At 41.6% G+C, this 27,788-nt stretch overlaps 2 protein-coding genes across 3 annotated transcripts in view; both read right to left on the bottom strand.

Moving 5' to 3' along the window:
* LOC115474267 overlaps positions 1–8,529 on the bottom strand; it is a 39,750-nt gene extending 31,221 nt beyond the window's left edge. The window contains exons 1-2 of one of the 2 annotated variants that reach the window (XM_030209664.1): positions 8,363–8,529; positions 7,663–7,851 (exon numbers count right to left, since the gene is read on the bottom strand). The gene's annotated coding sequence lies outside the window, so the exon portion shown is untranslated. The remainder of the gene's footprint in view (positions 1–7,662; positions 7,852–8,362) is intronic. The other variant, XM_030209663.1, reaches the window with a different exon arrangement.
* Positions 8,530–11,613: 3,084 nt separating this feature from the next.
* Positions 11,614–22,886, bottom strand: RPL37A (ribosomal protein L37a). Its single transcript, XM_030209330.1, has 4 exons — positions 22,800–22,886; positions 17,042–17,170; positions 14,187–14,269; positions 11,614–11,768 (listed from the first exon to the last, which is right to left on the bottom strand). Exons 1-4 carry the CDS (start codon positions 22,800–22,802, stop codon positions 11,705–11,707), a joined length of 279 nt encoding a protein of 92 aa, XP_030065190.1. The 5' UTR covers positions 22,803–22,886; the 3' UTR covers positions 11,614–11,704.
* Positions 22,887–27,788: the final 4,902 nt, after the last annotated feature.

Genomic DNA, 27,788 nt, shown 5'->3' with positions numbered 1-27,788 from the left:
CATAAAAGCTTCAGCATACACTTCATCATTTTTAGAGATTGTGCACTTACTGTTTTCAAAATGAATCACAAATCCCTTCTTATCTAATGTAGATACACTAAGCATATTGCAAACTGCTTGGGGAATATACAAGACATCACTTACAGGAATTTCTTTAACTTCATTAGACACTTTGCATTTTAAGAATCCAATACCTTTTGCTTGGATCTTAGCAGTCCCTGCGTTTGCAGTTTTAAGAATACTTTCTTCTGGACACATTTCCTGAAAGAAATTCTTACAATTGGTTAAATGGCATGTGCTCCCCGAATCCAAAATCCAAGTACTTTCATTTGAATTATTATTTACCATAGTCAAAGATTTTTCTGCCATTAGAAAGCCCTTGTGTTTATCTTTGTCCTTCATACATTTCCTGGTTTGAAAATTCTTTAGTTCCATTGGCTTAGGTGAGCTAGAGGGAGTGTTTTGTGTTTCCTTACACCATTTAGATACATGTCCCTCCTTTCCACATGAGTAGCAAATCAGCTTGCCCTTGGGTGGAGTTTTCCCATAGCTCCGCCTTCCTCTGTTCTTTGCCAAGAAATTTGTTTCATTTCTCTCTGACTGACTTTGAGAACACATCTCCTCAGAATCATTTATTATGCATTCCTGCCTTAGTTTTGATGTTGTCTGTTCAAAAGATTGCCCTTCAATGGCCTCATTTACAGACCTAAAAACATCAAACTTCTTTGATAGTGAGGTAAAAAGAAATGCTCTTTTCAATGCATCACACATGGGAATTCCAGAAAGTTCTAGCTTTTGAAATGAAGACATAAGATGCATAATGTGATCATTACATTTACTTTTATCCCTTAATTTGGTTTCATTCAACTCTGCCAACCAAATTGGTTGCTGCTTTGCATATGTAGTTGCATACATAGTTCTCAGTTTATATAAAATGTCCTTTGGTGTATCTTTTCCCTCCACTAATATGGCTTGTTTCTCTGAGAGAGCTTCCAAAAGCATGCACTTCACATAATAGTTTGCATTGTCCCATTCAGCCATATTTTCATCTGTTCTGTCTTGGTCTAAGCATATATTTAATCCTTTTGCTCGAAGGAGACATATGAATCTTAATTCCCACTGCCGATAATTAAACTCAGTTAATTTAGGCACCTTGAGAGAATAGAACAATGGTGAATTTCTTCCCTCAGCCATTTTCTTAGCCTTCTGTCTGCTGTGTGGGGGGAGAGAGAGACAGACTGAATCTTTCCTTTAAAACTTAAGAGAAAAATGTGGCCTTTTTTTCTGCCTGGTAATATTTCTCTTCTTTTTCAATTCCTGGCCCCTGGGCCCATAACCCTTTTGTTGGATTATTTGTAGTAAATAATTAGCAGATTTTAGTACACACAGCTTCAGCTTTAGAAATGTTAATTTCTTTCTTCATCTCTCTCTCATTCACCCCTGAATAATTCACTGCTGAGTCACTTTAAAGTTGAAGTAACAAAACATCTGTTTACTCACAGTTTGTAGTTAGATTATAATCAGACAGGCTTATATATACATATTACTATACATTTGTATTATCAGCTCCTTCCATGTGCTTAGATGGTAATGGATGCTCACACCACCATAGATCCTCTCAGGTTAGGAGAGATCATGAGCTCCATGTACTCCATGTGCTGCATGTGCTGCATCTAAACCCCAACAGGAAGTTGCATAGCTGTGTGACCTCTCTAAGTAATTCACATCAGAGGTCACAGAGTAATCACAGAGAAATAATAGGTGACAGTCAATGCATGTAAAAATACAATAAATTCCAACAATTTCTGTGTCCCAGGAGGGCTCACAATCTAAGTTTGTACCTGAGGCAATGGAGGGTTAAGTTACTTGCCCAAGATCACAAGGAGCAGCAGTGGGATTTGAACTGGCCACCTCTGGATTGCAAGACCGGTGCTCTAACCACTAGGCCACTCCTCCACTCCACTTTATCAGAATTTCCTATTTACTGAGGTATAACCAACTGCCAGCACACACCTGCCAAAAGTATGTTATGCTATTGCTTAAGTAACCCAAGTGTATGAATTGCATATTTTATAAAAAGTGCAAGAACATAAGTTTTGTAAAAGAAGCCCTTTGATTGTCCCTATTGAGCTCACAAAGTACCTGTATATAATAAATGTAAACTGCTTTCATTGTACCACAGAAATGTGGTACTGTATATGAAATCCCATTACCCTTTCTGAGCCTGAGTTGTCTATAATCAAAGATACCAGATTCGGGGATTGAAGTATGACTGGATTAATGGCATGTTAGAACATTGGCTTATCACATCTCAACATCTTTTTGGCTATGATCCGAGTACAGAATCAGAACCAAGAGCAGAAGATGGACACGTTTGGGTTTCGTGGCTGAGTCTGAGATCTTGTAGGTATCAGGCATTCCACCCTACCAGCTTCTCCCACTACGGCAAAGACAAACATTACCAACTTGTAAAATTAAACCTAGTTGTTAAAAAAAATGTAAAATAATCAGGGCATATCCGAAACAGATTCAATTCTTGGTCACAAATTAGGAACAGCAAATACTGTAACTGATTCTGAAACATCCACAGTTTTTGCAAACCTTTCCTCTTCAACCACCACCACTGAGTAACAAGCTCACATAAGAGCACAAGCATTGCCGTACGAGGGGTGGGTTGAAGGTCCATCAAGTCCAGTACTCTATTTCCAGGTGGCTGATCCAGGTCACAAGAACCTGGCAAGATCCCAAAAAGAGTAAACAGCTTTCATGCTGCTTATCCCAGGAGTAAGCAGTGGATTTTCCCCAAGTCCATCTTAATAATGGCTTATGGACTTTTCTTTTAAGAACTTGTCCAAACCTTTTTTAAGCCTTACTAATGCTAACTGCTTTTACCATATTTTCTGGCAACAAATTCCAGAGTTTAATTATTTTTTATTTTTGTTACATTTGTACCCCGCGCTTTCCCACTCGTGGCAGGCTCAATGCGGCTTACATGGGGCAATGGAGGGTTAAGTGACTTGCCCAGAGTCACAAGGAGCTGCCTGTGCCTGAAGTGGGAATCAAACTCAGTTCCTCAGTTCCCCAGGACCAAAGTCCACCACCCTAACCACTAGGCCACTCCTCCACTGTTGCTACTATTTGAGATTCTACATGGAATGCTGCTATTCCACTAGCAACATTCCATGTAGAAGTCAGCCCTTGCAGATCACCAATGTGGCCGCGCAGGCTTCTGCGAATCTGACATCCTGCACATACGTGCAGGACGTCAGACTCACAGAAACAGAAGCCTGCGCAGCCTTCTACATGGAATGTTACTAGTGGATTAGCAACATTCCATGTAGAATCTCCAATAGTAGCAACATTCCATGTAGAATCTCCAATAGTATCTATTTTATTTTTGTTACATTTGTACCCTGCGCTTTCCCACTCATGGCAGGCTCAATGCGGCTTACATGGGGCAATGGAGGGTTAAGTGACTTGCCCAGAGTCACAAGGAGCTGCCTGTGCCTGAAGTGGGAATTTAACTCAGTTCCTCAGGACCAAAGTCCACCACCCTAACCACTAGGCCACTCCTCCACATTGAGTAAAGAAATATTTTCTCATATTTGTTTTAAATTTACTACTTCGTAGGTTCATTGTATGTCTCCTAGTCAGCCCTTGTAAATCACTTTTTACTCTTTCAAAAAAATAAATAAATAAAAACAACCACCACATCTACTTGTTCCATTCCACTCAGTTATACAAAAACCACAAAATTTGAAACACACTTAATGGACATTTTCAATGTTTAACCTGTAGTTTTTCCAATATTTCTTGGCAAATTAAGGAATTCATTAACCCATATGATGGTTAAAAAAAAAAAGTCATGACATTTCAGTAACTGTAAAACTGAATATGTTGTATATATTATTCAATGTTCTTGCAAAAAGATGTATGTAGGGACGATGAGCAGGGGCTTGAAAATACATTTATCAGAACAGAAATCTAATTTAAAAGATGTGTAGAACACAAGCACCTTTGACTGAACATTGCATCAAATTTTTACATCATTTTTCAGAACTGAGATGTTTTACAATTGACTATGAACCCTGCCAGGAATAGGAGGGTATCGTTTGAAAAAATTACAGAGGAAAGAGGCAAGATGGAACCAGTGGGATTAAATCAAGGAATTGACTGGTCCATATTTCTATAAATAAATCAGGGCGTAGCCAGACAACAGATTTTGGGTGGGCCTAGGCAAGAATTGGGTGGGCACCAAGTGTTCCCCCCCCACCAAAAAAAAAATGATCTCAGCTGGTGGGAAAACATTTCTTTCCACCTTGGCCCTGGCCCACCCAAGCCCACCTGTGGCTACGCCACTGAAATAAATCAAGTATAAGAAAATATGTAATTTAAAAATTGGAAATGGACTAGCTACCTTGTAATTACTAATTATATCCACCAGATGGTGATATATACATATACATGTGATTTGATTACTAAACACTGGATATAAATAAATAAATGGTAAAGATTAGGTATTATAAAGTTGATAGAAACATTTGAAATGAACATGAAGGTTGATAGTTTATTATTTGTGACCCTTGTGAAGATTCTTAATTTGATCAACTAGCATTTGAAATTGCACACAATAATGAGAAAATGATCTAACGGAGGTTACCGCTGTTTTTATATGTCGTGGGAAAATGAGACTCAGCAAGTATTGTTTTACATTAAAACATTAAGGTTTTGGTTTTTTTTTTATTAATATTAAGATTTTAATATAGGCCAGCATATAAGGCTTGTAAGCATTATAGATGACACTTCAATAAAGTTATATGTTGCTTTAGAGAAGGAGAATTTAAAGCACATGTGCTTGCGTTTTACCACTCCGGTGGCATTTTTGAGCCCATTGCCTGACTCACAACCGTATACTGAGCACTTGAAGTAAGTTTAAAAACAATGTTGATCTTGCTTTAGGAACTGTGGATTAGGAAGACATTAATTTTGCTCTCTGATGTTACTTGCAGATTTATGTGTCTGTTCAGAACACCCGACGACTCTAAAGAAAACATTTTCATGGTGAAACCGATCCCTTAGGTTGGGATGTTGCAGCAAAATTATAAAGATTCTTTGAAGGCTGGTTTCAATATCAGAGTTTTTGAATAAGGTGCTTTAAATTCTTCATCTGAAAAAGTTGCTTTGCCTTTTAAGAGAGTCTTTGAATTTGGACACAACTGAGCAAGGTTTGAAGTTAATTGGATGATAAGTGTAGGATCCTTTAATTATATAGGACTAGTAAAAAAAGCCCCGTTTCTGATGCAAATGAAACGGGGGCTAGCAAGGTTTTCTTCAGAGTGTACATGTGGGAGTGTCCCTGCCCTCTGCCCTCTCTCCCTCCCCCCTCTGAGTCCAGTCCTTCAGTGTTGTTTCCTGCTGTTCTGTGTTTTTGTTACAGAGAGAGTGAGGGCATCTCTCTCCCCTCCCCCCTCTGAGTCCTTCACTGTATCCTGGGATTTCGTGCTGTGCTATTTTCCTTCACTCATGGGGAAACCGGATATCTCTGGCGCTTCACATTTCCGGCTGGAGGCTTCAGTGGTGCCTTTTATATGGAGGCTTCAGTGATGCCTTATATATATATATAGATATAGTAAAATAAAGAACTTTATTAAACGTATATCTCTTGAAATATCTTCAATTTTTTGAGACCTTTGTTATTTGATGACAACTGCAAAATGATCATATGGGAAACAGGAAACCAAAGCATAGCTACGTGATGCAAGCTTCTACATTAGAAATCACCGCCCAGGGGAAGGATCTAGATGTCATTGTTGATGATACGTTGAAACCCTCTGCTCAACGTGCAAAGGCAACTAAGAAAGCAAACAGAACGTTAGGAATTATCAGGAAAGGAATGGAAAACAAAAATGAGAATGTTATAATGCCTTTATATGGCTCCATGGCAAGACTGCACCTCGAATACTGTGTACAATAATATAACAGAATTAGAAAAAGGTACAGAGAAGGGCAACAATTAAAGAGGTTAGAATGACTTCCCTAAAAGGAAAGGCTAAAACTGCTATGGCTCTTCAGCTTGGAGAAGAGACAGCTGAGGGGAGATATGGTAGAGGTCTATAAAATACTGAGCGGAGTGGAATGGGCAGAGATGAATCATTTGTTTAACCTTTCCAAAAATACTAGGACTAGGTGAGGAATTTGATGTCAGATAATATGGTAAAAGCAGTTGGCTTGGCAGGGTTTAAAAATGGTTTGAATAATTTCCTAAAAGAAAAGTCCATAAGCCATTATTAAGATGAACTTGGGAAAAGCCACTGCTTATTTCTACGTTAAACAACATAAAAATGTATTGTACTGTTTGGGATATTATCAGGTAGTAGTGACCTGGATTGGCCACAGTTGGAAACATGATGCTGCACTTGATGGACCTTCAACTGGGAACCTTGGACTTTATTTTCGTTTGATGGCTGAATTCACAAACTTTGCATAGAAAAAGTATAGCAGTGACCAGGATATCGCATCTGTCTGTCAAAGCACGTCAAGCTGGTGAACGATTCTCCACACCGCTTAAGCTAAGTAGCAGGGTTTTTTTTTGTTTATATCTTTTTTTTTTTTTTTTATTATTTATAAGTTTCAATTTTACAAGCATAACAACTTGTTTTAAGAAAAATTGGAATTTAGAGGTTACAAAATTTCAGGAAAATCTATTTTCATCATAAATATTCCTCTAACCAATACAAGTCCATCATAAGGGAGTTCAAAAATACAATTAAGTTGAAGCAAATAAACAGGTAATTAACATATAAAGAGAGTGAATAAACGCATCTAGCCGTTATTATATTACTATTGAACATTATTACTAGTTGGAAAACTAGTTCCAACTGTCCTTTTAGATGTTATAAAAGTCTCAAGTTGAATTGGATCAAAGAACGCAAACTTTTCGGTTTGGTAGGTGACTAAGCATTTGCAAGGGAATTTATGGAAAAATGTTGTCCCCAAAGTGAGCATTTCTCGTTTCTTCTGTAGAAATTTCTTCCGGCGCAGCTGTGTTTCCCTTGATATATCTGGAAAAATGCTGATCTTTAAACCCTTAAAAAGTTTTGCCAAGTTTTTATAAAATAATCTTAATATCCAAGTTTTATCCGGAGATAAAACTACCTAACTATCAAAGTAGCAGGTGTTACTTGTTCAGTGTCCGAAAGCTCTAATAGAGCTGATACATCCAAAGGTTGGGATTCTGGTTGTTGTAAGTTCCTAGATGGAATATAAAATACTTGTGCCAGAGGAGGGATATCCTCTTCCTTTATTTGAAGAATTTCTTTAAAGTATAACTTTAACATCTCTTTAGGAGCCATAGTATTCAAATAAGGAAAATTAAGAAATCGAAGGTTGTTACTTCTAGAAAAGTTTTCCATTATTTCCGCTTTTCGTCTTAAATTACTTAAATCTTTTACAACTACATTTTGAACTTCATGTAGTTGTTGAATATCTTTGGCTTGTTGTCCCACTTGTGAATTTAATTGTATTACTTTATCTTCCAACTTGTTTAATCTTCTGCATTTGGGGTACTAAAGCTTTGCCCAAATCCATTATAAGTGTCCAAAGGGATTCAAGAGTCACTTCGGGGGGTTTAGTTTATGTTAAAGTAAATGAGAAGGCTCCTACCTCCGTCAGTTGTTGTTGCAGTGCATTTCCTGATCGACTAGAGCTAAATCTCTCCTCCGTCGATATTCCGTTCAGCTCAGCTCTCTCCTGTTCTTCCATCGCCCCTGGCGTCCCTACTGCTACCTCTCCTTCCGGAGTTCGACTCGGAGACGCTGCCATCAAAGGGGAGAGCTCGCGTTTTGTTTATATCTTTGAAAAAGACAAAACTGTTTTGGAAGTAGCGTCATCATAGGTGGAGGCAGGGCGTGCAATGATGCCAATAAGGTGTGAGTTTACATTTTGATTCCTTGAGTGATTGTATATACACCTAAAAAAAAAACAACTGAGCACTCATTTACATATTATTTTATATTTTGTTTTGTTGGTTTTATTAATATAGGAAAAAAGTACTTTGGTTTCTGATAACTTGCTTAATTGTTCAATAAAGGAAACCGTTTTTGTGATAGACCCAGTTTATCAATTAGTATTCTACAAGTCAAACAGGAGTAGAAAGGGGTTAAGAAAGCTTGGGCAGCAGAAGAAGATCTATGGAGCAGGGCTTGCCACGCCTGGCCCAGTGGTGACCTATAGCCCGAGTGCATAAGCTCACATAAGCCGGACAGCCAGAGCCAATGCATTCTGCAGAAACCCTGATTAAGGTATGAGCGCCCCGCCCCCAAGCCAGGCTCCCGCCAACCTCCCTCCACCTTCTACTACTCACTCTCTCGCGCCTTTTCAAATCTGCCGCCTGCACGCCACTTCCGCTTCCTGTAAACAGTCCTTGTCGTCTGCTAAGTACAGGTAGGTCTTCAACTGAGGCCCGCCCCCGACTCTATGGTTCTTTTCGTCACCGCGGTGCGCGCCGCCTCCTCCTCCCTGATAGCTCCAAGCTCCGCCCCCTATGACGACAAGAACCAATATTTGGTGGGCGTGGATTGGCCAGATTCAGCGCCGTCTGTCTTATAGGTTCTCTAACACGTGACACATATTATCCAGGGAGAGTTACTGTATCTTTGTGTAACTGTTTTCAATAAAGGGCAAAGGCTACTGGGGGGCTTAGCGGCGGCAATGGAGAAGGGAAATTACAGGAGAGCGACAGAGAGTTTGAAAACACAAAAAACGGAGATTCTGGCCATGACACAAGCACGTTTCAGAGGGTCCTGCAAAGGGTACAGAATCTTTTGCCTGTCTCCTTTGATTCAGATGGCAGCTGCCAAAGAATAAGATAAAGTAGTTATTGGCAAAAATGATCCGTTTTGGAAAATGACCTCTGCTAGACTTCGGATTCAAAGTTTCATCGTGTATGCAAAAAGCCAGAAGTGGATGCAGAGGGGCCCAGGGACCAGCAGAGATGAAATGCAGCAACACTCCTCTGACTTCACGGTCATGTACACAGTGTAATCATCCAGACTCCCTGAGACTGGTGTTCACTGCCAATGCATTTGCCCACATCTCTGAGAAAGGGCAATGGGACTTGATATACCGCCTTTCTGAGATTTTTGCAACTACATTCAAAGCGGTTTACATATATTCAGGTTCTTATTTTGTACCTGGGGCAATGGAGGGTTAAGTGACTTGCCCAGAGTCACAAGGAGCTGCAGTGGGAATCGAACCTAGTTCCCCAGGATCAAAGTCCACTGCACTAACCACTAGGCTACTCCTACACTCATTCCACCAATAAGAGCCAACCTCATCAGTGATGTCACAATGGCTTGATTGCCCAATACAGTCCCCCAGGATCAAAGTCCACTGCACTAACCACTAGGCTACTCCTCCACTCATTCCACCAATAAGAGCCAACCTCATCAGTGATGTCACAATGGCTTGATTGCCCGATACTTGGCTCACTTCTGATATTGTGATGTCATAAGGGAAAGGGGGGAAGGGAAATGGGACTTGATATACTGCCTTTCTGAGGTTTTTGCAACTACATTCAAAGCGGTTTACATATATTCAGGTACTTATTTTGTACCAGGGGCAATGGAGGGTTAAGTGACTTACCCAGAGTCACAAGGAGCTGCAGTGGGAATCGAACTCAGTTCCCCAGGATCAAGGTCCACTACACTAACCACTAGGCTACTCCTCCACTCCCATTAAAGATGCAAGGAGAGACTAAAAAGAGCACATTGTATCAGGGTAGAAGTGCAAGAGAGGTGGTATATAGAAATGAAGAGATGTCTTCGCACTCATATACACACTGGTCTATCTTTACAAGCTGTACAATCTATGGACTGTCACGACATGGAATCTGAAGCCAGCTCCCCATTTCTGCTACAGAGGTGTTTTCTGACAGTTCAGCCATGCTCTAAGTCTGTCACTGTCCATGCTGCATACTGTTAATTATCAGTTCTTTGGACAATGACGAGTGGAAATTTTCACTTCTCAGCATACCCAATGGATAGAAGCATGAATTATTTTTTTTATTCATAATGTTCTGGTTCAAACGAGCCTAGCTGTATGTCAGATATGTCTAGTGTAAGTGCCATCCTGTGATAAATGATTGGGGCAAGATATATTACACTGAAATCAAATGATCCCTGTACCCAAAGAAAATTTCTGATTCAGCTCCGACAATTTCTGTGAAAACTAGAAAATAGACAATGTAGTGTAAATTTAGGGAACCTTTTACCAAACTGCGGCATTAGCTTGCCATCTTAAGGAAAATTGGGCCACAATCTTCAAACTAAACAAAGATAAAAACCAAGTTCCTGGTATTACCCAGCCCACATAACCACACTTCCTACCAAAACTTCACAATCGACAAACATACCAAATTGAAACACAACTAAAAATACTAGGAATTATTCTCATAGTAACATAGTAGATGACGGCAGAAAAAGACCTGCACGGTCCATCCAGTCTGCCCAACAAGATAACTCATATGTGCTACTTTTTGTACTTTGGTACTTTGATTTGTACCTGTGTTCTTCAGGGCACAGACCATATAAGTCTGCCCAGCACTATCCCTGCCTCCCACCACCGGCTCTGGCACAGACCGTATAAGTCTGCCCAGCACTATCCCCGCCTCCCAACCACTGGCTCTGGCACAAACCATGTCAGTCTGCCCAGCACTATCCCCGCCTCTCAACCACCAGCCCCGCCTCCCACCAGCTCTGGCACAGACCTTATAAGTCTGCCCTCCACTATCCTTGCCTCCCAACCACCAACCTCTCTTCCCCCACCTGCTCCGCCACCCAATTTCGGCTAAGCTTCTGAGGATCCATTCCTACTGCACAGGATTCCTTTATGCATATCCCAAGCATGTTTGAATTCAGTTACCGTTTTCGTCTCCACCACCTCCCGCGGGAGGGCATTCCAAGCATCCACCACCCTCTCCGTGAAAAAATACTTCCTGACATCTTTTTTGAGTCTGCCCCCCTTCAATCTCATTTCATGTCCTCTTGTTCTACCGCCTTCCCATCTCCGGAAAAGAATGCATTACCAAATGCTATAAAGATAACGCATGATCTGTTAACCTTCCGAAAGTTATTGAAGACAAACAAGAATCCTTCACAAAAGTCTGACATCAAAATGCACCAGAATGAACTGACAATGGTCCCTTTAATTTGGTTACTTTAATTGCAACAATATCATTGAATGTTACACCTTTTCCTTGTTCTTATATACCCGTTATGAATGATCTATTTATTTACTCCTATTCACTTGATATTTTATTTACTTCTAATTTACTTGATATTTTTATATCTTAATTTATAACATCATTCTGTACTTATCATTCCGTTAATGATGATCGCTATTGCGACATAATGTAAGCCACATTGAGCCTGCAAATAGGTGGGAAAATGTGGGATACAAATGCAGCAAATAAATAAATAAATAAAATGAGCAAATCATGCAGCTCCCACAAACAAGATTTAAATTTCAGTAGAATTCAATAGTAGTAACTACAGAATAATTCCCAGTTCTACTAAGTATACTCAAGTTGAAAGAAACAGATCCAAGAATGCAAGGCACCGTCATACGATAACATTTTATTAAGTACAGTCCAACTAAGTGATGATACAGCTTGACTTGTTCAAAACAAAAGGGCAGGTTGAATCTTTTACTGGTCTTTCAATTCCTTGAGTCTTCTGATGGCTGATTTCACTGTGACGGCTGAGGTGGTGCTGGAAAGAGAAAATGAGTGTCAGTGAATAAAACTGCCTTAGGAATGCACCAAACTTGTAAGATCTGAGGCACAGGATTCATTGCACTACATGTAATTAGTGGTAAAATGCCCTGGTTTAAGGCAATATAATTATTTCAGCATTGATAGAGATATACACCTGGATCTCAATACTGGCAAAGTGACACCGACAATGGAAAAAGAGCTATACGAGGTATTGCTAGTCTTGGCTTGTGGGTTCACAAAGAGGAATATATCATTGTGAAATTGCAAGCTTATATAAAAGCTAGTAAAAAAAAAAAAAAGGCCCGTTTCTGACACAAATGAAACGGGTGCTAGCAAGGTTTTCCTCGGAGTGTGTATGTTTGAGAGAGTGTATGTGCAAGTGAGTGTGTGTGTGTGAGAGAGAGAGAGAGAGAGTCTGGGTGCAAGTGTGTCTGTGAGAGAGAGTGTGTGTGTGTGAGAATGAAAATTTGTGCAAGTGCGTATGTGAGACAGTGTGAGAGAGTGTGTTTCACACAGATACAATATGTGAGAGAGAGAGTGTGTGTGTGAGACACAGACTCTCTGTGAGACTGAGTGTATGAGACCAAGAGAGTGTGTGAGTGACTGTGTGACACAGAGAGTGAATGTGATGCAGTGTGAGACCAAGAGAGTGTGTGAGTGACTATGTGACACAGAGAGTGAATGTGATGCAGTGTGAGACATAGTGTGTGACAGTTTGTGAGAGAGAAAGACATTGACTGTGAGAGTGTGTGTGTGACAGAGATACCTCCCCCCCCCCCCTCTGGTGTCAGGCCCCCCCTCCCCCCCTCCCTCTCTCTGGTGTCAGGCCCCCCCCCCCCTCTCTCTGGTGTCAGGCCCCCCCCCCCCCCCCCCCCTCTCTGGTGTCTGAGCGTTACTGTGCAGGACGCTGAGCTCTGGCTGTGCTTCAAGGAACTGACCAATCCTATTTAATAGAATGCACCTCCAACATTCTGAAGCCGAGAAACCTCGTGTGGTTGGTCACTTCTGCTTGTGACGAACCCGGAAGTACTCGAGGGCGGAGCTTACAGAGATGGAGCCTGAGCTTCAGAAGCTTCAAACCCTTCACTGAAGCCAGGGAGTCAGCTTCAGAACGTTGAGGTTGGTTTTTATTATATAGGACATACGTCTCTTTCTCCACAAGTATATCTGCTATTATCCAGGACTGTTCTAGAATTTAAGAAGGCATGGGATAAACGTGTGGGATCGCTTAGGAAAAGGAAGAGTTAGGGTTTACAGAGGATGGGCAGACTGGATGGGCCATTTGGCCTTTATCTGCCGTCATGTTTCTATGTTTCTCTCTTTCTATCCTCCCCCTTCCTAAGATCTGCCTTTTTCTTCTCCAGATATCACCCATGGAGCTTTTTGAAGCCACTGTGCAGTGGCTATTGTTTATACATTAAAAACCAACATGGGAGTCTTGCCTGCCTTGTGCAACAATGCCTATCGGAGCTCTCTGCACTCAGCCCCTCCTCTGCAAACAAAAGCATGAAGTGCATAGAAGCTGAAACTCTTCCACCTCTGCTGCCATCTAGTGGCTAAGACAACTCAATTCCTACTGAAGAAGGTATCTTCACTACCATTTCCAGTTTATCTTCCTTCATTTGGCTACTTGTTTCCTGCCCACCAGCCCATTCTTCCCTTCCTCAGTCTTATGCTCTGGAGATACCCCTATAACAGAGCTTCTTGTGACCCCAAGTGCTGTCACAAAACCCACATCTGGGGTGTGTTCTCTATAGGTGAATCATTGTTCTACACACTTTGGGGGAAGGGGGGCATGGCCACAAAAAGATTGATGGGGCAGTGTTCGTGTCATACTCAATCTCAGGGGTAGGCAACCTTAGTCCTGGGTTCAATTCCCACTGCAGCTCCTTGAGACTCTGGCCAAGTCATTTAACCCTCCACTGCCCCGAGTACAAATAAGTACCTGTATATACTATGTAAACCGCTTTGAATGTAGTTGCAAAAACCACAGAATGGCGGTATATCAAGTCCCATTCCCTTCCCCCTTCCTTGAGGGCCACAATCCAGTTGTGTTTTCAGGATACCTCCCAAGCGTATGCTGCTTCCATTGTATGCAAATATATCTCATGGACATCTTTGGGAAAATCCTGAAAACGTGACTGGGTTGCAGTCCTTCAGGACCAAGTTTACCCACCCCTGCTCCAACTCTTTCCGGCGTTCTTATGAGAAGCCATGGTAAAAACGACAACCTGGGACAGAACACTGGTGGCTCAAAAGGAACAGCAGCCCTGTAAGGGGAGCAAAAGCAGCTGAGCAAGGAAGCTCCAGTACAGCAGATAAAGCACGACAGGCAGATAGCAGAAATCTGATGTCTGTAATTTGGTGGTACTGGAAGGGTAAACACATGATGCAAGAGAAGATGCATTCTTACTTGTATGTCCAGGCGCCACCAGCAACTGTCTTCATACAAGAGCCACAGTGCCAAATGCCCACAGCTCTTCTCTTCATCTTTGTCTGCAACACATGAACGGTGAGAGATCTGAAGGCCTGTGTTTTTATATTCGTTCAACTTTAAAGGCAAGTTGAAAATACAGTGCGCTTTATAAAAACGTTAGAAAATACCACAATGACCACTAGGCTGCTCAATGCAATACTGTAGAGTCCATCCAATCTCATGTTTTACCCTCACATATATGGACCATCTGTGCTCATCTGAGGCTTCAGTGAATTCTTTTGGTTTCTCTGCCTCCATTATTTCCACCCAAAAGATGATCCAAGCATCCACTGCCCTTTCTATGATATTCAAGAAGTCTCTAAAGAAAACAACCTTAGATTTTGTCCACAGCAGCTTAGCTGAAATTGGGTGGCGGGGGGAAGAGGGGTTGGTGGTTGAGAGGCTAGGATGGGGGAGGGCAGACTTATACGGGGGTCTGTGCCGGAGCCAGTGATGGGAGGCGGGACTGGTGGTTGGGAGGCGGGAAATACTGCTGGACAGACTTATATGGTCTGTGCCCTGAAAAAGACAGGTACAAATCAAGGTAAGGTATACACATATGAGTTTATCGTGGGCAGACTAGATGGACCGTGCAGGTCTTTTTCTGCCGTCATCTACTATGTTACTATGTCCTGGCAGCTTCTGCATACGCCCAAAAATATTTTTTAAGTGTAAACCAGCTTCCTTTAAACTGTCACACTGTATAAAATAATAGCATTAGCTAAAGTACATTTAATCCAGTCATGGTGGCTAATCAAAAATCTGATTTCTGAATGTTTCCTTTATCATCACTCCTAAAAGGGAGACATGATTATCTGTACTAGCTAAATTCTGCTAAATATCTACCTGCCCTTTTCTGATTTGTTCTTACTCCCAACCGTCTTTTCCCTCCTGCCTGTCTTTTATCCCTAGGTAATGTGGACTAGCGAAATATAAATAAATGATAAATTGCAATATTAAACAGACATATTTATATGGATACAAACCTGCAGGCACATATGTGCCCGATATTTAATTTTCCCCACAGATATAAAATGGGAAAACCTTGTCCCTCCCTCCCTTCTCACCCATTACCTTCCCTCACCCGTAACTGTCTTGTCTGTCTGTATTATTTAGATTGTAAGCTCTTTTGAGCAGGGACTCTCTCTTTGTATCAGGTGTTCAGCGCTACGTGCGTCTGGTAGCGCTACACAAATGCTAATAATAATAATAATCTTATCTAGTCCTATACGAGTAAAAAGCACATAAAACATACAACTTTTCTAGCCACTTCTGAGTCCTTTCCCTACCCGTCCACTCAAATTTAGAATCATTTCCCTCCTACCTTTCTCCCACCCAATAGAATACCCAAGGATTCCCACCTACCCCCTCCACCGCAGTATCCAATAACAAATCCTTGTCTCTCCAACCCACCTCTCCCCTGCCCAATATCCTCTTTTCTTTCTCTCTCTCCATCTCTCATCATTCCCCCACCCATGCAGGTAGCATTCATTTCCCTGTCGTTCTGTCACTTTTTTTTTCCTACAACTGATCCAGAGCTCAGGACTCAATGGTTGAATGGATAAGCTCTTCAGAACCAAAGAAATCATAACAAGGCCTATGAGCCAGCCATGCAGTAGTTCTGCCCCTCTCAATCAGTTTCTTTGTTAACAGAACATGCATGCAGGAGGAGAGGAAAAGCTGCTGCAAGGCTGGCTCTGGCTCACGGGCCCTGTTCTAGTTTTAATTTTTGGATTTTGTTGAAGCTGCTGCATGAACTCCTTTGCATAAATGCACTCTTATTTTTGTTACGTTTGTACCCTGCGCTTTCCCACTCATGGCAGGCTCAATGCGGCTTACATGGGGCAATGGAGGGTTAAGTGACTTGCCCAGAGTCACAAGGAGCTGCCTGTGCCTGAAGTGGGAATTAAACTCAATTCCTCAGGACCAAAGTCAGTCCACCACCCTAACCACTAGGCCACTCCTCCACTGTTGCTACTATTTGAGATTCTACATGGAATGTTGCTATTCCACTAGCAACATTCCATGTAGAAGTCGGCCCTTGCAGATCACCAATGTGGCCGCGCAGGCTTCTGCATGGAATGTTGCTAGTGGAATAGCAACTAACCACTAGGCCACTCCTCATGTTGCGTCAGTGTTTCCACCTAAAGAGAATCCAATCAAAAAGCTGAGAACCTGTAAACCTCTTTAGATAAAGTGGAGGGATCACCTAAGTTGAAAGATCCTTCCAAATTTTTGAATAGTAATGTCTTCTGAGGAATTTAATGGAAACCTGAATAATAATAACTATGTTAAACTTATATTCATCCCACAACAAAAACTTAATCAGAAGAGCAAGGTGTATATATCATCCTGCAGTTCTCTAGAATACCACCTTCTCGTCAATTGAAACATGGGTTTCCAGGTGTTGGTCTTGCCAAATGAGTAGAAATTTAAAAATATTGTGGGGGGGGGGGGAATTATGCCAGTCAAAAATGTTATGCATTTTTTGCTCTCTCCCATTTTAAAGCTTTTTTTTTCTTTGTTTTGCTTTCCCCTCTGCTCCCACTTTCTCCTCTATCACCCAGCCCCTGCTTGCAAGCAGTCCACTCTCCCTTCCCTCCAGGCACTCTTCCACTCAGTCTACCCCCTCCCCACCCCACCTATTCTATCCCTTTTTCTCCTAGGTGCAATAAGATCCTGCTGGCCTGGCCCTCACCTACAACTCTTCCTTCAGATACCAGGCCCCAAATTTTAGGCATACAGGATTTTTTCAGCCTTGCATACAAACACAGATGGCAGAAGTCACTCACCTTTCCACAAAAGGAGCAAGTATACTTTGCATGCTGGCTGATTTCAATTTTCTTCACCATTTTCCTTAGGGACGCACCGTAACGGGTGCCATATTTACCAACAATCCCAACCTTCTTGGTGCGCTTAGCCTGTAATTATAAAAAGGGAAAGTAATTATCACTATTTTAATGCTATGAGGTAGTGCTACTTTTAATTTTACTGGAGAAAGCAATAATTAAATTTAATAATTTGAACTCTCCATCTCAACAACAGAAAAAAAAAATCGCCAGTTTAGGGAACACCCTCCAGGAAATAAGCAGTTTTCCCAATACCTACAATGTGGAACTCACTGCATTAGAACTATGGATACACAACATTTTAAAACATCATTTGTTTGCTAGAACCTATGAGCTAATATAAGCTTCTATGTAGTGGATGGCAGTTGAGCTTGATTTCTGGTTTTCAGGCACATTAGTGGTGAAAGTTATTAAGGATGTAGGGGACAGAGGAGATTCGGGAAATTATAGACCGGTGAGTCTGACGTCGGTGACAGGCAAAATGGTGGACACTATTATTAAGAACAAAATTATATTGATCTCCTTGTCTTGTTTCACTCTCCCTATTTATTTTGTGGTCTAAGAAAGAGAAAGATTGTATAAAATCCATTTATCTTGTTGAGATTGTTTTCTTCTAATATTGTTTTAATGTACAATCATCTCTGTTTTACTGTTTTGCAAGTGATCCTTGTAAAATGAAAAAAATTATAAATAAATGATTAAAAAAAAATAAAAAAAAGAACAAAATTACAGAGCATATTCAAAAGCATGGATTAATGAGACAGTCAACATGGATTTAGTGAAGAGAAATCTTGCCTCACCAATATACTACATTTCTTTGAAGGGGTGAACAAACATGTGGATAAAGGTGACCCAGTTGATATTGTGTATCTGGATTTTCAGAAGGCGTTTGACAAAGTACCTCATGAAAGACTCCAAAGGAAATTGGAGAGTCATTGGATAGGAGGTAATGTTCTATTGTGGATTAAAATCTGGTTAAAAGATAGAAAACAGAGAGTAGACTTAAATGGTCAGTATTCTCAATGGAGAAGGGTAGTTAGTGGGGTTCCCCAGGGGTCTGTGCTGGGACCGCTGCTTTTTAACATATTTATAAATGACCTAGAGATGAGAGTAATTCAAGTTATTCAAAGACATTAAATCACGGGAGGATTGTGAAAAATTACAAGAGGACCTTACGAGGCTGGGAGACTGGGTGTCTAAATGGCAGATGACGTTTAATGTGAGCAAGTGCAAAGTGATGCATGTGGGAAAGAGGAACCCGAATTATAGCTACGTCATGCAAGGTACCACGTTAGGAGTCACGGACCAAGAAAGGGATCTAGGTGTCTTCATTGATGATACACTGAAACCTTCTGCTCAGTGTGCTGCTGCGGCTAAGAAAGCAAATAGAATGTTAGGTACTATTAGGAAAGGAATGGAAAACAAAAATAAGGATGTTATAATGCCTTTGTACCTCGAATATTGTGTTCAATTCTGGTCGCGACATCTCAAAAAAGATATAATGGAATTAGAAAAGGTGCAGAGAAGGGCGACAAAAATGATAAAGGGGATTGGACAACTTCCCTATAAGGAAAGGCTAAAGCTGCTAGGGCTCTTCAGCTTGGAGAAAAGGCGGCTGAGGGGAGATATCATAGAGGTCTATAAAATAATGAGTTGAATGGGTAGATGTAAAGCGTCTGTTTACGCTTTCCAAAAATACTAGGGCTACGGAGCATGCGATGAACCTACAATGTAGTAAATTTAAAACGAATCAGAGAAAAGGTTTCTTCACTCAACGTGTAATTAAACTCTGGAATTCATTGCCAGAGAATGAGGTAAAGGTGGTTAGCTTAGCAGAGTTTAAAAAAGGTTTGGATGGCTTCCTAAAGGAAAAGTCCATAGACCATTATTAAATGGACTTGGGGAAAAATCCACTATTTCTGGGATAAGCAGTATAAAATATTTTGTACTTCTTTGGGATCTTGCCAGGTATTTGTGACCTGGATTGGCCACTGTTGGAAACAGGATGCTGGGCTTGATGGCCCTTTGGTCTTTCCCAGTATGGCAATACTTATGTACTTACGACAGAGTCTGATGTGTACATATGGGGAGATGTGTTTTATTTTTGATGTTTTGTTTATGGACAGTTTGATGTGATGTTTTAAAAATGATTTTTTTTTTTAATTCTCCACTTAGGAAACTAAACTAACCCACTCGTGTTCCTTTTCGTATGGAGCGAACTATAAAATATTGAACTTGAATTTCTGCTCCTGAATTTCACCATAGTACAAAATTCCTAAAGGCTGCAATGACCCCTAAGTTTTAGGACAGACTGAGTAAGCACAGCAACATGTCTGAATCACAGACCTTCCACTAACATCTCTTGAAGAATTCAGCCAAGCTGCCAAGAAACTTAGAATGTTTTTCCTGGCAGGATGGGCCTGTACAGCCTGCTTTCCAGAATATACACCTACAGGACAACCGAACAGGAATTCTTGGTTTTGAATGAAACTGAATCAGCAGCCAAAATTTGCTGATCGGTTTCAACTGAAAACGAAATGGGCACTCCTTCCCCTCAGGACAGAGTGGGTGCTCTTGGGCCTCAGGCGCTACTCCCTTGCTCCCTGCTGGGCTGCCACTGTCACTCCCCCTCTGGATAAGAGTGGGTGCTGTCCCTTCCCCCCAGGCCTACCTTTAACTGCCCTGTTGGTCTAGTGACCTCTTTGGGACAGGAACTATCCCAGTCGCTCCTGCTCATGAAACTGAAATTCGGTTGGCTTCTATATCAATAGACACCATATAGATCTGCATACAGATTTATTTGTATTTATTTATTTTATTGCATTTGTATCCCACATTCCCCCACCTATTTGCAGGCTCAATGTGGCTTACATAGATTTGTTGACCTGGAGGCATATTTTAAAGCACTTAGCCTTCCAAAGTTCCATAGAAACCTATGGAACTTTGGAAGGCTAAGTGCTTTGAAAATATGCCTCCTGGTTACAACAGCTGGACAATACCATTTACTCTACCTTAACATTTTCCCTTCTTCCTCTGTTCCTTTTACCCACTCTACTGTCATTGTGATTGTTTCCTCAGTTCACTGTAAGCCGCTTTGAGGCTGCTTTAGGTGGTATAAAGCGGGGTATAAATGTTCTGAATAAATGCAAGCCCCTGGATTTCAATGGACTTAACAATGCCTTCTGTTATAAGAAAGATCTGACACACACACCATCATCGAATAGCCAAGGCTATCCCAGCTAAACTTCCCACAGCAATATTTATCCACACTGAAAGGTACACCACTGCAGCTCCTTGTGACTCTGGACAAGTCACTTAATCCTCCACTGCCTCAAGTACAAATAAGTACCCGTATATAAAATGTAAACCACTGATTGTACCCACAGAAAAGAAGTATATCAGATCCCATCCCCTTACTCCGCCTAGAATTCTATAACTCCCTTTACTCTGGTCTTCCTTTTGAATCCCTCAAACAGCTTCAGCTCATTCAGTAAACTGCTACATTGACCCTTCCCCAGCCCTCTATCCTTTATCCCAAAGTCCGTCTCTGGAACTACTTGCCCCTCTCCATCAGAAACCACATTGAGCCTGCAAAGAGGTGGGAAAATGTGGGATACAAATGCAATAAATAAACCAACCAACCCTCACCTCTGAAGACCTATCTTATCCTAGAGTTCCTCACCTCCTACCAAGATATTTGCTCAGCTATGTTCCGTCTATTATCACCTTTTTACTGTAAACCACCGCGTTACCTATGCTGAGGTTAACTTGCAGTATATCCAGTAGCACAAATTATTATTATTTATTGCACTTGTATCCCACATTTTCCCACCTATTCAAATATTTGAAAGGTATTAATCCGCAAATGAACCTTTTCCGGAGATGCGAAGGCAGTAGAACGAGAGGACATAAAATGAGATTGAAGGGGGGCAGACTCAAGAAAAATGTCAGGAAGTATTTTTTCACGGAGAGAATGGTTGATGCTTGGAATGCCCTCCCACGGGAGGTGGTGGAAATAAAAACGGTAACGGAATTCAAACACGCGTGGGATAAGCATAAAGGAATCCTGTGCAGAAGGAATGGATCCTCAGGAGCTTAGTCAAGATCGGGAGGCGGGGCTGGTGGTTGGGAGGCGGGGATAGTGCTGGGCAGACTTATACAGTCTGTGCCAGAGCCGGTGGTGGGAGGCAGGGATAGTGCTGGGCAGACTTATAAGGTCTGTGCCCTGAAAATGACAGATACAAATCAAGGTAAGGTATACACAAAAAGTAGCACATATGAGTTTATCTTGTTGGGCAGACTGGATGGACCATGCAGGTCTTTTTCTGCCGTCATTTACTATGTTACTATTTGCAGGCTCAATGTGGCTTACAAAGACCTGATATGGCATCGCCATACCAGGATACAGAATACAATTGGTGTTACAAAGAAGTCAAGGAAATAAAAGAAGTTGGTCAAGCAGTTGTGGAAAGATACATTCTGATAAATGAGGACAGGTGTTGTGTTTTAGTTAGTTATGGGTTTTCGTGGTAGGCCTTGTTAAAGAGATAGATTTTCAGAGATTTGTGGAAGTCACTTAGTTCTCTCCCACTGGATACCGGATATCAATAGCCTGATTCACTAACACCCACCGAATAAAAGATCCAAAGCAAACTAAGAAATTCCAAAGTGAAGAAAACCGTGGCATTTATACTTCTTGGCACCTGCTGTACCTTGCTACAGCCCTGTGCCCTGGAATCCACACCATCCCGTTCAACAGCCTTTACAAAGCTGGGAAGGGGGGGGGGGGGGGGACGGCCAGGTCCACATTACTTTCTAGTTTAATTTCTTATATTGGTTTTCGATACAAACATAAGCAAGAGCTCACAACATAGCAACATTTTACAAAGTATGGCAATACTGGAGCTCACACTTAAGAAGTAGCTATATCTAGGTTCACATTAAGTGAAGAAAAGAGAAAAAGAGGAGGGGGGGGGCTGGATGATACAAATCAAAGTATAAAGCATGCATAGGCCATAAAATACATCTAATTTAGTGCTTATCGCTGTACAGTGTTAAAATAAGATACAAGTGGTAGCCATTTCTCCCTATATAGAGCAAAACGAAGAGATTTATTTGCAAGGTGTGATTCGTGTTTGTAAATTTGGAGCAATAAGTTCCACCATTCCTGGTAGGTGGCTTGGAGTTGGGACTTCCAATGTGAGAAGATTACCTTCAATGCTCAAAATACCATGCATGCAAAGAGCCAGCTCGTAGTGACAACACAGACTGAGAAAGTGTCCTGGAAACCTCAGATCTCCTTAAAACTTTAGATTGTAAGCTCTCTTGAGCAGGGACTGTCCTTCCCCATGTTTAAACTTGTACAGCGCTGCGTAACCCTGGCAGCGCTATAGAAATGCTAAGTAGTAGTAAAACTGCCACCAGCCTCTGTGCTGTTAACAGGCATTCAGGAGACTCCTGCTACCGGCCCAGGCCAATAAACTTCCTGCATAGCTCGTACCGAAATCCAGGCAAGGCCGAGGCGCTTCCCCACCCACAGTTCATAAGGGCCGCCGGTACAGCCACCACTTTACACCGGAAAAATACAGTCCGCAGATTACCGGAGAACACAACCCATGGGGAGAGAGAGCTGCCCGCGGCTCTAGGAGCGAGGATGACGTTGGATAGAAGAATCAGGCAAACACATCTCTCCGATACTCACCATCTTCCTGAACAGGCCCGGCAGAAAGAGGGTGGAGCTTAACGCGCAGGCGCAGTATCACCGCCGTCGCCTTTCCTGCTGCCCCTGACTCTATGGTTCAAGAGAGAGCTAGGAGGGGGCTCGCTAGATAAGGAGGTTGGAGAAAGAACAGGAGAAAGCCTGACGTCACAAAGCTGAAGCCGTCTCCCCCACGCAGCCGCCATGTTGGTGCACACAAAACAAAACAACAATCAGCTTCAGCTGCTCTTGTCGTTCGTTGTTCATTGTTGTTTTATTGTACATAGAGGGAGAATCGCAACCTAATAACCTTTCATCGGTTACAGTAGTAATTAGTTCTAAATTGTAATCGTGTCATTTGGAGAGGCTGGGCTGGTTAGGACACCCTAGCAGGCGTTGTATTGGGGCTGAGATTTGTTCACCTAGTAAAGGGCCACCAAATAGACATTTGGAGAATCATCAGGTGTGTTTTACTGTTATGTGCAAAGGTTTGTTTTTTTTAACCTTAATTAGGTTGAAACTTGAAAGCATTAAAAAAACAAAAGTTCCCTGCCTGTAGATCAAAAAAGAAAGAGGGTACTTGCAGGAACATGCTCCTTTTGTTTGGTGGAATGCGGTGGTATATTACAAAAATGCACTGCATATTTTTTATTACTATTATTTAAAAGAGAGGTTATTGAATAAAGAGGGAAGAACTACCTTCATGCAGAAATTCTGTCCCGAGTTTGCTGATGATCTATGACTTCCTGATTAATATAAACCTAAATATCAAATGAGATTCCAGTGTGCATTTAAAGTAAGCCAAGAGCATATGGAGTTATTTTGGCATCTTGGGATCTGTAACAACAACCCATCAGCTAGGCAGTTCATTGCAGCTTATAGAAAACTGCTTGTGCATAATGATCTGCAAGATATTATCCTTATTCCGAGCTAATTGCCTGCCTCTGGAAACTGTTCCCATTTAACTGTATCAAGTAATTACATAGCCAAAGTAACACCGTCACCATCAATCCTTAACAGTTCTATCAGTAGACACAGTTTCATTAATCCTGATGAAAATGTAATATCCCAAGACCCATCCATGTGTTCAGAAAAAGTTGTATATATTACTGGATTTGTTGTTTTTTTTTAAGTTACATAGTACATGACAACAGAGAAAGACCTGTATAGTCCATCCAGTCTGCCCAGCAAGAAAAACTCATATGTGCTACTTTATATGTGTATACCCGACCTTGATTTGTATCTGCCATTTGCAGAGCACAGACCGTAGAAGTCTGCCCAGCACTAACACCGCCTCCCACTACCAGTGCTGCCACCCAATCTCCGCTAAGCTTCTGAGGATCCATTCCTTCTGAACAGAATTCCTTTATGTTTATCCCAAGCATTTTTGAATTCTGTTACCGTTCAGATCCACAGATACTATCACCCCAAGATCCCTCTCCCCACATATCAGACTCTCACCGCCTAACACGTCTCCCATGGATTTCTACTCCCTAAGTGCATCACTTTGCATTTATTCACATTGAATTTTAATTGTCAAATCTTAGACCATTCTTCTAGCTTCTGCAGATCCTTTTTCATGTTTTCCACTCCCTCCGGGGTGTCCACTCTGTTACAAATCTTAGTATCATCAGCAAAAAGGCAAACTTTACCTTCTAAACCTTCGGCAATGTCACTCACAAATATACTGAACAGAATCAGCCCCAGCACCGATCCCTGAGGTACTCCACTACTTACCTTTCCCTCATCCGAGTGAATTCCATTAACCAGCACCCTCTGGCGTCTGTCCGTCAACCAGTTCCTAATCCAGTTCACTATGTCGGGTCCTATCTTCAGCCTGTCAAGTTTATTCAAGAGCCTCCTGTGGGGAACCGTGTCAAAAGCTTTGCTGAAATCTAAGTAGATTACGTCTATAGCACGTCATTGATTCAGTTCTCTGGTCACCCAGTCAAAGAATTCAATGAGATTCATTTGGCACGATTTACCTTTGGCAAAACCATGTTGTCTCAGATCTTGCAAGTTATTGGATTCCAGGAAATACACTATCCTTTCCTTCAGCATCGCTTCCATTACTTTTCCAATAACCGAAGTGAGGCTTACCGGCCTATAGTTTCCAGCTTCTTCCCTATCACCACTTTTATGAAGAGGGACCACATCCGCTCTTCTCTAATCCCACGGAACCTCTCCCTTCTCCAAGGCTTTATTAAACAAATCTTTAAGAGGACCTGCTAGAACCTCTCTGAGCTCCCTCAATATCCTGGGGTGGATCCAGTCCGGTCCCATGGCTTTGTCTACCTTTAGATTTTCAAGTTGTTCATACACACTCTCTTCTGTGAACGGTGCTCTATCCACTCCATTCTCATATGTACTTTTGCTAGTGAATCATGGTCCTTGTCCAGGATTTTGTGAGCTCTGCATAAACATTTTTGAGTGATGATAGTTGCAGCGAACTGTGTTCATTGATAACATAGAAAAGTAAAGGTGGCCTTATTTTTCCCTCAACAGATGTTATTGAAATTTGTATTGTGTGTGAAAAATGTTTTAGATGCTATGTTTCAAATCCAGCTAGCCCAGCAGCTTCCCTTTCTTGGGTTTCTTGTTTTGAAATAGTTTTGTTTGAAAAGCTTCTTAACACAGACTGCACTATCTTCTCTGTTTTATCAGGTCAAATGTATAACTGTGATCCTGTAGGAAATTATGTGCTTTTGTTAATTAAAGCTGTGGCAGAAAAATATTTGCAAGTGCAATTTTAGTATGCAGGCTGACAGTACACCGTCAAAATACAAAATAGCAAGCAGCCACCAAGTTCATACAAACGTAATTATTTTCAGTGGAAAATAAATCTGTTCGTTGCCTACTATATGAATATTCTATTCTGTTTCATTATTGCTACCAAGTATTACATATTTGGGGCATTTGCTTTAAACTCTGATTGTTTGAATTCTGTGACACTTTGTACCAAACATTGTAAGCTGCACTGAACCTGCTATCCAGCGGGAAAGAGCGGGGTATAAAAGCTACAAATAAATAAATAAAATTTAGCCAGACTTTATGTACACATGGTATTGCTTGGTAAACCGAAAGGCAAAATCTAAGGGTGGTTGAACAATTAGGTATAAACTGTGTTATGACTACTTGTTTTGGGTCCTACTGATCTGTACATCTATTGTTTTATTTTGGCAGGTGGAAACAGTTGGGTGGGCTTATAGGGAGGGGGAGGGTCCTTGGGGTATGTTTCTCTGTAAAAGTTTATATTGTGCCATGTTGGATGGTTTACTGGTTTTTCTTGTTCTGTATGACGCTTGTCTACCAACATGTTGTGCTTTGAATAAAGATGATATTTAAATATAAAAATTGTTTTGTATGTACTCTATACAATGTGTATGGATGTCTGTTCTGGTGTGTGCATGTGATAATGTTTGAATAACTGTCTATAGCTATGGCTATGATTTCTGAACATGCAGCATCATTAAAGGACAGACTTTTAAGTGGGTATATATGGTAATCCCAACTTTGATAAACGTTTCAGACATATCCATCGACTTGTTCCCATTATGTTACTTAATTCTATTATTCTGTCTCACTGTATTTTCAAATGAAAGCCACATTGAACCCGAGTTTGCTTGGGATAATGAAGGATATAAATGTCAAATAAGTAAAACAATAAAGTCCTTTATCCTTCATCTTTTAAGGCACTGCCTATCCAACTGGAACACCCTTAGATTTTTTGCAGATGGACCACGCACAGGCAGGCCATTATTTCTAATAAGCATTTGTTAATGTTATGGGTGACTCAATATGGCTGCAAGCTCCAGCTACTGGCTTCAACCCACAGAATGGGCCAAGCACGCTCCTGCTCTCCCCCCTGTTCTTTCTCCAACCTCCTTGGTGCTAGGTTTGCCTCAAAGAGGTTTTCCTGCTCTTGGCTCTATGGTTCCAGAAGAGCTGAGAATGGGTTGTGAAAAAATTACGGTACTGTGGCTGATTGGCCTGACAGTTCAGTTCTCTAGGAAGTTTTGACAATGAGCTCAAAGTCACCTGGTTCACCTTTATCAAAATGCTTATTCACACCTTCAAAGAATTCTGGCTCTTCCCCATTCATGTAAATAAAATAAAGCAAACCAACCACAAAGCTCTAAGTGGTGCTTTTCCATTGTTTAGTTTATGATCAGTGCCAGTTTTGTTATTTTTTCACTGTTAAAACCCAAGAAGCTGTTGAAAATGGCTGCTCCCTAGTTCTTTGGGGTGGAGCTTGATCACACTGTATAAATGGCAGCATGTGCAAACTGCAAGTATGAGATTTTTGCTAGAGCAACTGTCACACTCTGGGTAGCACTAATTCTTCAAAGCATCCTTGAGCAGAAGGAAAATGTGGGCTGCCCCAGGCGGTGCCTGTGAGGGAGGACAGAACAGACTTCCTGAAGAACCATCCTTCCTCCACTTGGCAGCCCACATTTCCCTTCTACTCAAGGACCCCCGGCTGCAGCAACAGCATGCAGGTATGAGCCCTGCTCTGGAGTAACAGAGATCAGTGCATTGGGGGGGGGGGGGGGGGGAGAAGAAGACGACTTTTCTATGCCCTTTATGGGCATCCAAAAGTCCACAGCCCAAAATTTTGCAGCCAAAGCACCAGCACTGAAATGATGGTGCCAAAACTGAAGGGCCCAAAGCTCAGAGTAGATGCAGGAGGGGGAGGCATAGAGAAGTTGTGTGCTGCAAAAGCAAGTCCCACGTATCCATGCCCTCCATTAATTCACACGCTCTAGGGCTCATAGTACAAAGGAAGGGAAGGCATGTGCTCAAAAATGAGCTTCTGTATGTTTAAAAAAACAGGACAATTCATATGGAAGTCAATCAACCAGGGCAAGCATCCATGCCAGGACAAAGCAAAAGCACAAGAAAAAGGTCACTTAGAAACCAACAGCATCAAACTCCTGGACAGGGTCATCCTTACACCACAGGCCTAATAGAAAACACAGAAAACAACATCCT

The sequence above is a fragment of the Microcaecilia unicolor genome, chromosome 7 (genome assembly GCF_901765095.1).
Source record: "Microcaecilia unicolor chromosome 7, aMicUni1.1, whole genome shotgun sequence".
In the NCBI taxonomy this organism is placed as follows: domain Eukaryota; kingdom Metazoa; phylum Chordata; class Amphibia; order Gymnophiona; family Siphonopidae; genus Microcaecilia; species Microcaecilia unicolor.
This window is presented reverse-complemented; position numbering and strand designations above follow the sequence as displayed.

Excerpts from the sequence above, each read along its gene's own strand:
- RPL37A (XM_030209330.1), bottom strand. Across the intron at positions 14,270-17,041 it reads CTTGCTCCTTTTGTGGAAAG|ACAAAGATGAAGAGAAGAGC; the intron begins GTGAGTGACTTC and ends CATGTGTTGCAG. Across the intron at positions 11,769-14,186 it reads GGTGGCGCCTGGACATACAA|CACCACCTCAGCCGTCACAG; the intron begins GTAAGAATGCAT and ends TTCTCTTTCCAG.